Source organism: Sapajus apella, unplaced genomic scaffold (genome assembly GCF_009761245.1).
Source record: "Sapajus apella isolate SASKATOON/1434 unplaced genomic scaffold, GSC_monkey_1.0 scaffold1, whole genome shotgun sequence".
Classification (NCBI taxonomy): domain Eukaryota; kingdom Metazoa; phylum Chordata; class Mammalia; order Primates; family Cebidae; genus Sapajus; species Sapajus apella.
In genome coordinates, this window is record NW_022436941.1 from 72026484 (window position 1) to 72042029 (window position 15546).

Consider the following 15546-nt stretch of genomic DNA (forward strand, 5'->3'; position numbering starts at 1 on the left):
CTCCATGTTGGTCAGGCTGGTCTCGAACTCCCAACCTTAGGTGATCCACCCGTCGCGGTCTCCCAAAGTGCTAGGATTACAAGGGTGAGCCACCAAGACCGGCCTCCATTACCCACTTTTATTCCCAAGGCACTACAAAATTATATTTCCTAAGTAATGTGGAAATTAGATACATTATTTCATTAAATCAATGCCATTCTCTTAACAGCTCAGCCTAAGAACCAAAAATACTTTCTTCATAACATGCGAATGTCAGTGTATTCCAGACTTTAAGATTACACAAAGTGGCTCTGCCTTAATCAGACTAATTCTTTTACTTATTTGTTCAGAAAGCACTATGTGCAAGTAGATGTCTAATACCTACTAGCAGATAATAATGAGAGCAAAGTTGCCATAGACAGCAGCAATCTAGACAATTACTTGAGAAAGAAATTATATGAACAACTATAGTCAGATTTACACTTAAAATTTGAGTTATACACCTTACCCAGATACATAACTAAGGTCATATTACTTAACCTAATCCGTTTTTTTCACCTGCAAAATGAAGACAATTAATAATTAAAGTCTTAGCCGGGCGCAGTGGCGCACGCCTGTAATCCCAGCACTTTGGGAGGCCGAGGCGGGTGGATCACGAGGTCAGGAGATCGAGACCATACTGGCCAATATGGTGAAATCCCATCTCTATTAAAAATACAAAAAAATTAGCAGGGCATGGTGGCACACGCCTTTAGTCCCAGCTACTCGGGAGGCTGAGGCAGGAGAATTGCTTCAATCTAGGGGGAGGAGGCTGCAGTGAGCCAAGATCGCACCACTGCATTCCAGCCTGGGTGATGAAGTGACACTCTCAAAAAAGTTTAAAAAAAAAAAAAAAAAAAAAAAAAGAAAGAAAGAAATTTTAACTCTTTACTAAGCTCTTCTGAAAGCATGAAACATTCCAAATTGCTGAGCCTTCATGAACTAATGTCAGTCATCTTTTATTCTCGAGGCCTCAGATATTACTGAAGAATATATTTGAACTAGGTGCGGTGACTCAAGCCTGTAATCCTGGCACTTTGGGCGGCCAAGGAGGGCAGATCACTCAAGGCCAGTAGTTCAAGATCAGCCTGGCCAACATGGTGAAACTCCACCTCTACTAAAAATACAAAACTTAGCCAGGCATAGTGGTGTACACCTGTAATCCCAGCTACTCAGGAGGCTGAGGTATGAGAATCACTTGCACCTAGGAGGCAGAGGTTGCAGTGAGCCAAAATCACAACATCGCACTCCAGCCTGGGCAACAGAGCAAGATTCCATCTCAAAAAAATAAACATAAATATTTAGGAATTAATGTGAACACATGAACTTTCCTCCACACCAAACAACTTAAAATGGCCCAAGAAAAAAATTAAACATTTCCATGTCATCAGAAAAGGTAAATTCAAGTTATTAAAAAGGAATTAAAATAGTATTTGGTGCTTGAAAGGTAAACAAACAATCACAAACACAAAGACATGTGTGACACAGAATCAATAAAAATCGCTTTGCAGTAAAGGTGCAGTTACAAGGCTCAAACTGATACCCACAGCAAAGGAGGTTACATTAATTCTTCAATTTGTGGTTCAAAGTGATGAAATCCAGCTGCGATCTGTTTATTTTGAGCCTTGTTTTAACAAAATGTACTATTGCTTTCAATTTTATGCTTCTGAGGTAGTTTTTAAAAGTAAGTACCAAGTAGTAATGAGAGAATTCTCAAACTTAATCTCTAAAATAAAGGAAAAGGGCTACTATACTTCTGATACAAAGCATCAGCTTCCTCATGCTTTAAAACAGTGATAATAAGCTTCTCACAGGCCTGTTGTGAAGATTAAATAAGGTGACACAGGAAAAAGTCTGCTGACATCATGTCTGGCATATACTAAAGTGCAGAATAAATGTCTAAGATTATCTTTTATTACCTAGTCAAAGGCTAGTATTAGGAATAAACCACTTTAAAAATGGGAAACATATATTCCTTTATCTCAAATTATTTTCTATTATAAAAACATCTTAAAAATACTTTAAAATTTGCTTATATATTTACTATTTTTAAGGTAGTGTTAGGAGCTTCCTTTTATAGCCATGGTATCATCTTAAGTAAGGATGTGGGTTTAGATAATCTGAAATCTCAAGGTTGTTCTCATTTTACAGCTGGTACTATGGCAACCTGCTGCCACCTGGTGGTAGTATACCTATAATAATAAATAATAAATACCTATAATAAACTGAAATAACAGTTTCAAGGAAAAAAATCTAACCCTTAAAACCGACCAAATAAAACAGAATCAAAATTTAAATGTTATGCACTTAACAATATAAAGGTAAAAATTAGCTTAGGTGACAAAGAGGACTAACACTGCAACTTCAGAAATCATTTTGCATATTAAAATTTATCACACCATTCAAAAAAAGTCCAGAAAAAGCCTAAGAGGCAAATTCATAATGTGCCTTTTATTTATTTTTTTATTTTTTTCCCAGGCAGAGTCTTGCTCTGTCACCAGGAGCCAGGCTGGAGTGCAGTGGCACAAGCTTGGCTCACTGCAACCTCCGCCTCCTGGGTTCAGGCAATGTTCCTGCCTCAGCAACCCAAGTAGTTGGGACCACAGGCACATGCCACCACGCCCAGCTAATTTTTGTATTTTTTAGTAGAGACAGGGTTTCACCATGTTGGCCAGAATGGTCTCACTCTCTTGACCTCGTGATCTGCCCGCCTCAGCCTCCCAAAGTGCTGAGATTACAGGCCTGAGCCACAGAGCCCAGCCCCTAATGTGCTTTTTAAAAAAGTATCTTTCCCTGCCATCCCACCCTCTAAGAAAATAACAATTACTAATATTCTATTACAATAGTTGTTACAAAGAATAGCTAAAACTTTTCAAATAATGTTGGCCAGTATCATCTGTTTCTCCACACAGATTCAAGTGGCACTCCCTCTGCTAGAGAAATGTCTACTCTGAAATTAGAAGAAAATGTTCTTATATTACTTTACAGGTTCCATTTGCACAGAGTAACTTTTCTCCCTCCGTAAAAATTTGTTCAAAATTGTCATCAGCAAACCCCTTGGTAAAAACTGAGCATTATCAAACCTGCTGGAACTACGAGATCTTCGCGATGCATTATAACTCCTGGGTGGTGTTCTGGATTTTTTATCCTTCTTTCTTTTTTCATCTATCTCTTTGGATCTGTCTTTTTCTCGTTCCTTTTCTTTGTCCTGTTCCTTTTCCTTCTCTTTGTCTCGATCCTTTTCATGCTCTTTTTCCCGTTCTTTCTCTCTGTCCTTTTCCTTGTCTTTTTCGCGGTCCTTTTCCCGTTCTTTCTCCCGGTCTTTATCTTTGTTTTTACCCCGTTCCTTTTCTTTTTCACGTTCCTTTTCCCTCTCTCTCTCCTTTTCCCTCTCCTTTTCTCTGTCTTTCTCTTTCACTCTTTCCTTTTCCTTGATCTTTTCTCGAGTGTCTTTTCTCTTGTCCCTTTAAAAACAAAAATACACAAATTTGAAACTAAAATAATTCTACCTCCTACAAAAAGACAACACAAAACAATTACCAACACAAAACAATTTATAGTAGCTACAAACATTTACATACAAATTTTTATATCGTTCAGGTGTACAAGAAGCTGCTAACAACACTATTATATTACACAAACTGAATTGAGTAGACTGGAAACCTCATGAGTCACACAGACATCAGATTCAAATCAATGGCGATCAATATTAATCCTAGATTACTAAAACAATAAGACAAAAAGTTTAATTTCTCTCATTAAAAACCTAAACCACAAAAGATTTTTAACAAATGATGCCAATTAAAATATTATCCCTTAGCACTAATAGGACTCTGAGGAAAAAGAAAATTATTTTTCATTTATTTAAAACTCACCGTGAACGTGAACGACTCCTTGACTTCCGTCTCTCCCTTGATTTAGAGCGTTTTTTATGTGGGCTCTTAGATCTACGTCTGTCTTTCTGTCTTGAACGTGATCTATTATGGGATCTACTCCTAAAGAAAAACAAATTGTTAGAATAGCAAAACTTATTCTTAGAATTTCAACTTTTAAGAATTAACGACCTTTCAAACAAGAAACTAAAATCTGTCCTAACGGTATCTAACAATATTTTAAATTATTCTCTTAAATAATACTTTAGTTACAAAATCTGAAATACTTCTATTGGTAACTTTACAGGATATTTCCTTGTCTAGAACAGAGACAGAAACAAAGAATTTAACAGTTATTTTGTATACTTTCAGATGTGGCTTTCTTTTGCTTAGTCATTTCATGCCTCAAATTATTATAGAAGATTTTTCCCTGTTGACTTGTACATAATCTGGTCATAACACATCATGACGGAGTAGTGGTAACATGGTTCAATAGTTCCGTGAATGTGTACTGTTTGTCGTAACAAACAAGAAGAATGTATAAGGAAGCACAGTACTAATGACAGCGCTAGTGTGACAGGAAAATAAAAAATCATTACTTGTAAGTTAAAACTAGATATAATCAAATGTTGGTTTTGCAATGCCTTGATTTCATGGCAGTAACTATAATCATAGCTAACGGCTGAGTATCCTTACCTGAAATGCTTAGAACCAGAAGTGTTTTGAATTTCACATTTTGGGACATTTGGGAATATCTGCATTTTACACACACACACACATACACACACACACCCGGTTGAGCATCCCAAACACACAACTGAAAAATCCAAAATGCTCCAAGCAAGCATTTCCTTTCAGCATCATGAAAGCTTTCAAAAAGTTTTGAATTTGAAGTCTTTTGGATTTCAGATTTTTTTTTTTTTTTTTTTTTTTTTTTTGAGACGGAGTTTCGCTCTTGTTACCCAGGCTGGAGTGCAATGGCGCAATCGCGGCTCACCGCAACCTCCGCCTCCTGGGTTCAGGCAATTCTTCTGCGTCAGCCTCCTGAATAGCTGGGATTACAGGCACGCGCCACCATGCCCAGCTAAGTTTTTGTATTTTTAGTAGAGACGGGGTTTCACCATGTTGACCAGGATGGTCTCGATCTCTTGACCTCGTGATCCACCCGCCTTGGCCTCCCAAAGTGCTGGGATTACAGGCGTGAGCCACTGGGCCCGGCCCAGATTTTCAAATTTGAGAGTCTCAATCTGTATGAAAAGAAACCTTTAACTGCAGGAAATGTTTAATTGCAGGAAAAGTAAGTATTATTCCAATTTTGACTAGGCACCCTTTCTCACTGAAAGAATTTTTTGAGAATGTGATTTTTTTTCATAATGAGGTATCCTAGGAACTACTTATTAAAATGTAACAAAATAGATGCACACAACTTAAAATAGCAAAGTGATTAGACTCAGCAGCTTTGGAGTCTGACAATCTGGCTCTGAACATCACACACTACCTGTGAGAACTCTGGCTAGTCAGTTAACCTCTCCAAGCCTGAGTTTCTTCCTCTATAAAGTGGAGTAGGAATCATACCTACATCTCTTAGGGCTGTCATGAGGATTAAAACTGATGATATATGTAAAACTGCGCAGTATTCTCTAGCACAGAGTAAATGTTTAAAACTCTTAACTCTCAATGTCATCACCATTAAAAGTTACCATATATGTAAACTTTAAATTATATCCTTATGTATGCATTCCAAGGAAGCTGAATGAACTTCCATAAGTATGCTTTATACAGTTAAAACTCATCGTGATAGTCATGTTTTAATAAATTAAGTTAGAGCAAATATCAGTAAAAGAAATACATATAGCTGGGCCGGGTACAGTGGCTCATGCCTGTAATCCCAGCACTTTGGGAGGTCAAGGCAGGTGGATCACTTGAGGTCGATCAGCCTCACCAACATGGTGAAATCCCGTCTCTACTAAAAATATAAAAATTAGCTGGGCATGGCGGTATGCACCTGTAGTCTCATTTACTCAGGAGGCTGAGGTGGGACAATCACTTGACCCAAGGGGGTAGAGGCTGCAGTGCACCGAGATCGTGCCACTGCACTCCAGCCTGGGAAACAGAGTGAGACTCCATCTCAAAAAAAAAGAAAAAAAGAAAAAGACCATGTTTGTGATATGCTTTGAAACCAGGAAAACCTCCAGACAATAACAAAAATCTTGGATTTTTGTTTTTAAACACATTTTTCAGTTAGTCAAAATGTTGATTAGAACATTAACCAACATTACAGATCAAAATTCCAATAGCTAATTTCCATTTAAACTAGTCATCTACTAATTTGTCTTTAAAAATAATATACAATTGGGCAGGCATGGTGGCTCACACCTGTAATCCCGGCACTTTGGGAGGCCAAGGTGGGCAGATCACAAAGTCAAGAGATGGAGACCATCCTGGCCAATATGGTGAAACCCATCTCTACTAAAAATACAAAAATTAGCTGAGCCTGGTGGCATGCGCCTGTAATCCCAGCTACTCAGGAGGCTGAGAAAGGAGAATCGCCTGGGAGGCCAAGGTTGCAGTGAGATGAGATCGCACCACTGCACTCCAGCCTGACGAGAGTAAGACTCCATCTCAAAAAATAATAATAATAGTAATAATAATATACAATTGTCTTCATATCATAAATATTTTTTAGCCTCATTTGGTTCAACATACCACATTATTTTTTATTTTTTTCCAAAGACCCCAGATAAGAAATCACATACCACATTTTTAATACAAGAAGGTAATTCATAGCTTGCTGAAATCTTTATCACTAGTAATTTAAGAGACATGAAGGTTAAGGAACAGATGTTAAGGCAAAACTGAGAACACTATTAGTCCATTTATAGATCCCCATATAGGATAATCTTTTAAAGTGTCTTTGCTTCTACATACTTAATAAAAAGTCTTACTATAAGATTTCTATTTTAACTTGTCCTTGCTAAAAATATAATCTGCTTTCCTCAAAGCAGTGTTTTCCAACTTTAAACAAAAAACTTATTTAAAACAATTAATAATAGCTCTCATAAATACATTAATAATAAAAAGCACTGATCACTTGGCTTCCAGCCTTACCCTGTAGCTGAGCAAAAGACAGTGCCTAAGAGTAACTATTACATTTTAACTGTGACATTGACATTTTCATGTCAATCTTACCCACTAGTATTTTTCTAATTAAGAATGCTAAAAGTAGGTCAGGTGTGGTGGCTCACACCTATAATCTCAGCACTTTGGGAGATCGAGGTGGGGAGATCACAAGGTCAAGAGATTGAGACCATCCTGGCCAACATGGTGAAACCCCGTCTCTACTAAAAGTACAAAAATTAAACAGGCATGGTGGCACGTGCCTCTAGTCCCAGCTATTCAGGAAACTGAGGCAGGAGCATTGCTTGAACCTGGGAGGCGAAGGTTGCAGTCAGCCAAGATTGCGCTACTGCACTCCAACCTGGCAACAGGACAAGATTCTGTCTCAATCGGGGGGAAAAAAAAAAAAAGAACGCTAAAAGTAGTCAAGAGCAGATCTAATCTAACTAAAGATTTATCATTAGTAGCTCTCATTTTTAATGAGAAATTGTATTATTCTGAATGCAAAATCATATTTTTTAAACTGTAAATAAACAGCAACTTACCATTATGTTGCCTCAAAGTTCATTTGTAAATCAGTTGTTTTCCATTAAAACATTATAAAATGTCTTATAGTTCCTGTGCTAATCTATAAAGGTTATTTGAAATTATAACAATCATAGTACTATCCATCTTCTGTGTCTCAATAAATAAAACAGGCATCAAAACTTGGACAAAATGGAAACATACTTCCCTAATCCTAGACAAGGTCACAGTGACAAGAAACCCCTTCCTCTCTCTTACCATAGAAAGGAGAAGGAACAGGGAAAGGTTGTGGGGAAGGGCTGGGAGGCAGGAAGCGTGACTCTAGAAGCATGTGAAAAAGTAGAAGGTGGCCCTTTAAGTTAAAGGGTTCCCGCAACCCACACTCCTGCTAAGTCTAATAGGTCAGGGGGAGAACCAAGGGCATCAACTCCCACTAGCACAGGAAGAAAAGTCAAGAAAGGCTTATCAGCCCCTCCCTGATTTCTGGGGGATAGCAGATCCTTCCAGGTCAGAATCTTTAAGTTAAGCGTTTTTAGGTAAGGAATTTTTTTTTCTCATTTAAAGAGAATTCATCCTCTTTTGTATTTGTTCATGAACTTAAGGCTACATGCTTCCACATGCATGCACAAAGCCAGAATATGCAGACAAAAATATGTATGTATGCATACAAGCCAGTTAAGAACATATATACCATGCCTGTAATCCCAGCACTTTGGGAGGCCAAGGCAGGAGGATCACTGGAGCTAAGGAGTTCAAGACCAACCTGGGCAGCATGATGAAACCCAGTCTCTACAAAAAATACAAAGTTAGCCAGGCGTGGTGGTACACATCTGTGGTCTCAGCTACTCGGGAAGCTGAGGCAGGAGGATCACTTGAGCCTGGAGGTGGAGGTTGCAGTGAGCCGAGATCATGCCACAGCACTCCAGCCTGGGCAACAGACTAAGACTGCATCTCAAAAAAAAAAACAAAAACAAATGCACACAATTTCTAGCTACGTGGACATTTTGTGTACATTTGTTTAGACAGAGCTACACAAAAATACTCTCGGCCGGGCACGGTGGCTCGAGCCTGTACTCCCAGCACTTTGGGAGGCTGAGGCGGGTGGATCACGAGGTCAAGAGATCGAGACCATCCTGGTCAACATGGTGAAACCCCATCTCTACTAAAAATACAAAAAATTAGCTGGGCATGGTGGTGCGTGCCTGTAATCCCAGCTACTCAGGAGGCTGAGGCAGGAGAATTGCCTGAACCCAGGGGGCGGAGGTTGTGGTGAGCCGAGATCGCGCCATTGCACTCCAGCCTGGGTAACAAGAGCGAAACTCCGTCTCAAAAAAAAAAAAAAAAAAATACTCTCATAAATAAGAAAGCTAATCAACAAATTTCAATTTAGACTGTATAACTCCTCCCCCACTAACCCTTGGAGGTGAGAAATATCTGAATATACTTAAAAACCTTAAAGTAGACAGCAAAATTATTTGCTATAATTTCAAAAAGCACATAAAACTTCACACAGATCATCAAAGAAACAACAATGTTATCAATCATCAAGTTTTGGCTTGTTCCAGTCTTGGACATTAGCTCTCTCTTACAATCAACACAACATGAGATTCAGGTCATTGGTCTTCCTCAGAAAGGAAGTTGTAATACTACTCTTCAGCCTAATTTTATTTTTCCTTGATCTCCTTTACCGTCACCACGTCCTGTCAATATACGGAAATATGCATAGTCTAGTACCGCTGCAACTTCTTTTCCACCTTCCTTTCCTGATACTGGCTTCTGCTGTGCTGCCTTATTTCTTATACATGCAACAGCCTCCTTCACTTGGTTCTGAAAGTGCCTTACGGTAAGACCTTGAATAAAGACAGTAAAACCATATTCCAAGGGAGATTTTTGCAAAGTAAGAATAGACAAGTATACACCAGATACTAGAATCTAAGAAAGAACGTACTATTTTCCGCATTCTTTGAATCTCCTTGATCAACAACAACAAAAAGTAAACTAAGCCTGCCGGTGAAACAATATACAACAAACTGGTTCCTTTTTTCCCTCCCCCAAATTTTTTCTCCTTCTTTAAAACCCCTAACAATATGCACAAATACTCTTCCCCCCCTGCTCTCTCAAGAGATACACATGTACACATAACATGCGGTTAGGATCCACTATACATCCTTTCACATTTCAACAATAGCCCCCTCCATACCTTAAAAAAGACAACAAAATTTATAACTTTACTAACGATCTTTAGGGTACTTCCAATCAAGATGGTACTGCCAAGTTTGCATTTTGAGGTCCCCTTTATACCAAAGACAAAGAAATGAATGATAAAGAAAATCAAAAGGATAAAGCTTTGATCAAAAATAAGACAAACACAGCTTAAGCAAAGTACTACAACTGAAGCCAAAACTGCAAGTTACTCCTGTGTTTCAGGTCCAAAAGTGGGCAGAGGAGGCTCCTATCACCAGTAATACCAAGGACTTAAAATGTTCCATTGGATACACGTTACTGAAAATAGGGAACTGCTTCAAACTAAGATCTGGGATGGTGCTCCCCAGACCTGGAGTGGACTGGAAAAAGAAAACAAAAAAGCTGCAACTTAAATATGTTCCCTTTTCTCAATATGAAGAACGAAAACAACTTTTGTCACTTCTATATAAGGACTAGTTTACTCTTAGAAAAATCTGGAAGAGAGTATCTTTGGACACAAAACTAACTTCTAAAAATAAATATAAGTCACATATTTAAAAATTAAATATCATTAGACAAAATTTCATTCTCAACTACAGTATTACAATTAGAACAATATTTAATGGTAATCACCCTTCAGGTGTACACTACTGAAATTTCTAAATTCTGATATTTTGACAAAAACTCAAAAATTTTTAATATTTTAAATACAAAACTAAAATAAAATTTAAACATAACAGCAGAAATTCTCACCTGTGTTTTGATTGTGATCTTTTCCTTCTAGAATGGGATTTTGAGCTAGACCTGGATTTTGAGCGAGTATGGGAACGAGATCGACCGCCTTTTCTTTCATTGCTCTTTCCAGACTCTGGGAGGAAAAAACCACTTTGCAGTGTAAGCTCAGAACAATTAAAGATCCCAGTTAATAATCAGGCACAAGTGGAATGTACCACATATAGTGCAAGGGGCCTACTCTCTGTACATCCTCCTCCTTCAGAAACATCCAAGAAAGTCATTGCATAAACTCGTTGAGTGCAGCCACCCTGCAGCAGTACATATAAACCAGATGATTATAAACAGCTGTTCGTAATATTTTGTTGCTGCCGTAACGTACGATTATAACATGTCTGTAATTCCTGTGACAGTGATTTTAAGTCCTTCCTCCATTTATTCTGCTAGAATTGAAGCTTAAATTCTGAGTGTTGATTTAGAAAATCTGCTCAAATGTAAACCACCTAGATGTTTTTAGAATGGGTTTTAAAATTATTTTCATTAGCAAGACAAAAGTTTGAATAGGTGTTCCTTTTTACCTTGCTAAAACACAGTATCTGTATTTTTTTCTAAATCATGGGCTCTCTTTTCTATTTTTAAAAGTAAAATTTTGAGGAAAAGTAAACCTGCTGTATCATAAAATTTTACATGTATTTACTCTTTTTAGCTTTACAATAACATTTTTGCTTTCAGCAAATCACCTTTGAGCACTGATTTTGCTATGAAAATACACAGCTGATTAGCTCAGACTAAAGTGCCTCAATTCAGTGTCACGGAAAAGGATAAGATTTGTGCTAAGTTGTTTTTTCACATGAGCATGCTACTTACTATTTCTTGAGTTTCAGTCTTCTTGTTTATAAAATGAAGTGACTGAACAAAATGATTTCTAAAATTCCTTCCAGTTCTAAGATTCTATGGTCTTTAAACTATGACCTATATAACAACATTATGGCCTTACCTGGTTCAATAGCTGCTGAGATAAATGATTGAGCTTCTCGTACTCGCTTCATTACTTCTTCTAACTCCTTAGCTGCAGCCTGAGGTGTCATCTCAGGGGGTTTTACTATTGCATTGTTGGAGTGATTTATTCTAAATTAAAAATATTAGCATATCACAAATACACACCACATTTTATAAAACATGAAACAAATGTTTATATGATACACATATTTATAAATTTGAGGACATCTCAGAAGCACATTAAGAATGATATAGCTAAATACAGAACAACCAAAAGCAACCTCAAAACCATGATTAATCTCTCATCCCTATTTCCTATCATTCCTTGCTAATACAACCAAAAGCAGGGAAAAAAAAAAAAAATTGAACCCTAGCTAACTTAACTCAAACACACTAGATTAAGTGCTTTCCCATAGCTTAAAATTAAAACAGATTAAAATGTTGATACCAATATGAAAATGAATCATTTCTATTTTCAGATCAAAAGATGTTAGTGATATCCTGTACACTCTAAAAGAATGAAAGGAAAGCTATGTGTATATTATTATATTATATACACCTTTTTAACCAACCTTGAACCATGGCTGAGTCAGACAGCTTTGAATGTGCAAGGCATCTGATAAAACTCTTCCTCTACAGGTAAGATTGATTTCTCTGATGCACATGAATGGATGTTATGTGTCTTGCTTTACCTCTTCCACACTTGGAAGACAAGTATCCACTAAAAATAGTTACTTATCCTTTAACAGAAAAATCCTATCAAATTGTGTAACTAAAGCAATTTATGAAATTCAAGCAAAACTACATTTGCCTCAATAATCTGCATGAAAATAGAATTTCTGATCTGGAACATTTCAAAGGCTATATCAACATTTTACCAACAAGGATATAAGCAAACCTTAAAAGCCAAAATGTCTGGTTTAAAACATTTCTAGGCACTTATAATTTCCTTCTGTAGATTTTGAATTTACCAGCTATTACTGGAAGTACTATAATTAAACCCATATGTTAAGTTGCTCAATTAGTCTAGAGTCATAATGTAAAACCAACCTGACTTATTAGGAAAAAGACCTACAACTGTTATGCAGGATATATAAATAATGTAAACATTGAATTAGACCCTAGAAAACAGAAAATGAGAAAATAAATGTCTCTAAATAAAGGAATTTAAAGACTAAAATGGTAAGTATCGCAGGTATTTCATTTATACTTAACACAAAGTCTTCCTTTCCACAAATTGCCAATTACTATTAAAAAGAAAAAAAAAAAGCCTTAATTACATCAAAAATACTTTAAATTTTTTCAAAATCATTAAAATTTCTTTGTTTAGGATTTCTTACTTCAGTGGCCTGTCTCCAAACATAACTCCATTAAAAGCAAGGGCCCTTGGTACAGAATTTTGGTCTGCAAATTCCACAAAAGCAAACCGAGTTGGCTGAGTCTCATCACCTGCCATCCGCACAAACTTCACTTCTCCAACTTGTTTAAAAAATTCAAGTAGTTGATCAGCTGTCGTTGTCTAAGGAAACAAAGTGACACTTTGAAAAATATATTTATTTTTAAAAATCAGAATATTACGGTATCCACTGATAGGATTTTTAAGAAGAGAAAAAGAATAAGGGCTACTGCTTTGTTTCTTCTTAAATTAGTTACCTGGGAATTCAAATTTCCAACATAAACCGTTCTCCTAATTTCATCTATTTTGGAAGGATCCACATTTCCCATAAGTGGTGGCTGTGGTATCTCTCCGAGTGTTGCAATGTTGGGGTCTAGTGCTGCTGCTGGTATAGCTCCCAAACTGCTAAGTGAAACACCAAGCTATTGAAAGAAGAAAAAAAATAACGCAAAATACATATTTTCTATTAGCATCCAAAATCACCATTCTCTAATCTGGAAAAGAATGAACTAACTCAACCAGAATGAAAGGAGACTAGGGACTCCAAACTTTTAAGTATATATCTGACTTATTAAAATAAGGTCACATTCGTTTTAAATATAATTTGAAATATATTTCTTGTCTGGATATTTTAACCACTTTTAAACTTGACCCTAAAAACAGGCCGTTTCTCATTATTTGAGGTAGCTATGTTCTATAAAGTTTCCACAAACAATGAATTATTGAATATTGAACAATTATTCCCAGGGAAAATACAGGGTGAAATTCCTACGAGCCTCTGGTCACATTTACATTAACTAATAAAATGTTTAACCTTATTTTATACGTGCTTCTCTTTAAAGACACCTTAACTGTTATTTATTGTCAATTCATTAACACTGAACTCACAGCCGGCAGCACTATAACTCACGAAGCTTACCTAATACATGTATTTAATATTTTCACCATGAGGTACTTCACAATCTTCCTGCACTTAGGAACACTACACAGCACTTTAGCACTATACTTGTGGGCCAACATTAACAGCAAAATCACCAACAAAAAGCACAATTCAAAACACATAGCCCTAAACAGACTACATGCTTGTTTACAGCCTGAGTGCCAAAACAAGAAGACTTTGACCTCCTATGCAAACATGCATATAGACGGACTCAAATTTTTCATCACTCTGTGTATGTCCACAAAGGACCACAAAAGCGCTGCAACTGTTGATTTGGAGATCTCAAAAAAATTTTTACCTACTAAGTGAATTCACAAATACAGAATTCAAGAGCTTTCAAGAAAAAAAAGACACTCTTTTCATTTCTACTTATGCTATCTGAGAACATAATGATCACTAATGACTATATATACAAATACAGTATGGAACTACTAATATTTAACAACTGTTAAGTAATGGCACTTCCTGAAGGTGAAAACACAAGTTTATGAAATCAACGTCACTTATTGTCACAGCAGCCAATCGGATCTTTCTAAAACATGTTAAATCATATCATATCCCTGCTTAAAACCCATCAATGGTTTCTAATTACCTTAAGAATAAAATTCAAACCGTCAAACCGCTTTACATGGTCTAAAAAGCCCTACCATAATCTGTGTCCTATCTATCCCCTCCAATCTCAAACACTCATGATCCACACTATACTTCAACCATACTGACTACCATTCTGTTCCTTTACACCTAAGTTCAATTAAAAAACATTTCCCCCAAAAAATCAGAATGTAGGTCTTTGGCATAGCAATGTTATGTAAAACTACAAATCTATAATTTTGCACTTCATAGTTTCAGAAACTACTTTTACAATCTAGATAAATTAACCATAAACACATAGCTTATTTAATAGTTTCACTCCCTATCCAACACCATAAAGCTGGATTCAACTTCCAATTTAGGCAAGCTTTATATTTTGTTTTAGGTTAGGTTTTGAAGAAAAATGGCACTTCTTTTAAAATAAGTATGGCCAGAACTTTTTAAACAAAAACCAAGAGCCAGTAATAGTAATATCCTTTTTTAATCCCACTTGGAAATCACAAAGAAGGCATTAATAAGTTATGACTTAATTCTGCATAGCTAACAGAAAAACGTTTTTGTCACGTTTTCACTTTGTCATATTTTCTCAGTATCAGACAAAGGCATCTCTGAGATACTTTTTCCCATTATCAAAGTTGCGGATCATTTCATGGATTTTAAAGAGATTTAGTCCTCATTAACTGAGAAGTAGTTACCTAGAGCCTCCATGCTATCTAAAATATTGAGTTTTAATAACTAATTTTCTAATGAATAATAGAGTTCTCAAATTTAAATGAATCCCCACTTCAGGAGTAAATCCAAAATGCAGCTGAAGTCAATGATAAAGTGGAAAAAAACTTTAATGATTTCAAATCCTCTCCATTAAAAAAAAAAAAAATCCAAATGCAAATAATTTTCCAAGCTCTCTATTCAACTGGTCACACAGTTTAATGTTCACCTCTTTCATAAAAGGGCTTATAGTACTTACGGTAGTCAAAGGATTTGGGGTTGGTATTGGAAGCAGTCCTGCACCAGGCATCAGACTTGTCATGGTTGGAGCAGGAGCCAATAAAGAGAGGGCTTTGGATTCCTCTGGGATTTTACCTGCAGAGGCAAGTTCCAAACATTACAGAAAGCAGAAACACCACACAAACTTTACACTATGATTTTACAATTACCCTTGCAGTTAAAAA

The 15546-nt window shown here is 36.5% G+C and overlaps 1 protein-coding gene across 6 annotated transcripts in view; it reads right to left on the reverse strand.

Annotated features, from left to right (window-relative positions):
• SREK1 (splicing regulatory glutamic acid and lysine rich protein 1) overlaps positions 1–15546 on the reverse strand; it is a 42304-nt gene that overhangs the window by 10495 nt on the left and 16263 nt on the right. For 5 of the 6 annotated variants that reach the window (XM_032279369.1, XM_032279368.1, XM_032279382.1 and 2 more), the window contains 7 exons: positions 15342–15457; positions 13101–13265; positions 12788–12966; positions 11446–11576; positions 10470–10584; positions 3894–4013; positions 3102–3482 (listed from right to left, as the gene is read on the reverse strand). In XM_032279369.1, the coding sequence (XP_032135260.1) occupies positions 3102–3482; positions 3894–4013; positions 10470–10584; positions 11446–11576; positions 12788–12966; positions 13101–13265; positions 15342–15457 (1207 nt within the window). Of the gene's footprint in view, positions 1–3101; positions 3483–3893; positions 4014–10469; positions 10585–11445; positions 11577–12787; positions 12967–13100; positions 13266–15341; positions 15458–15546 lie in introns of those variants that run through there. The other variant, XM_032279384.1, reaches the window with a different exon arrangement.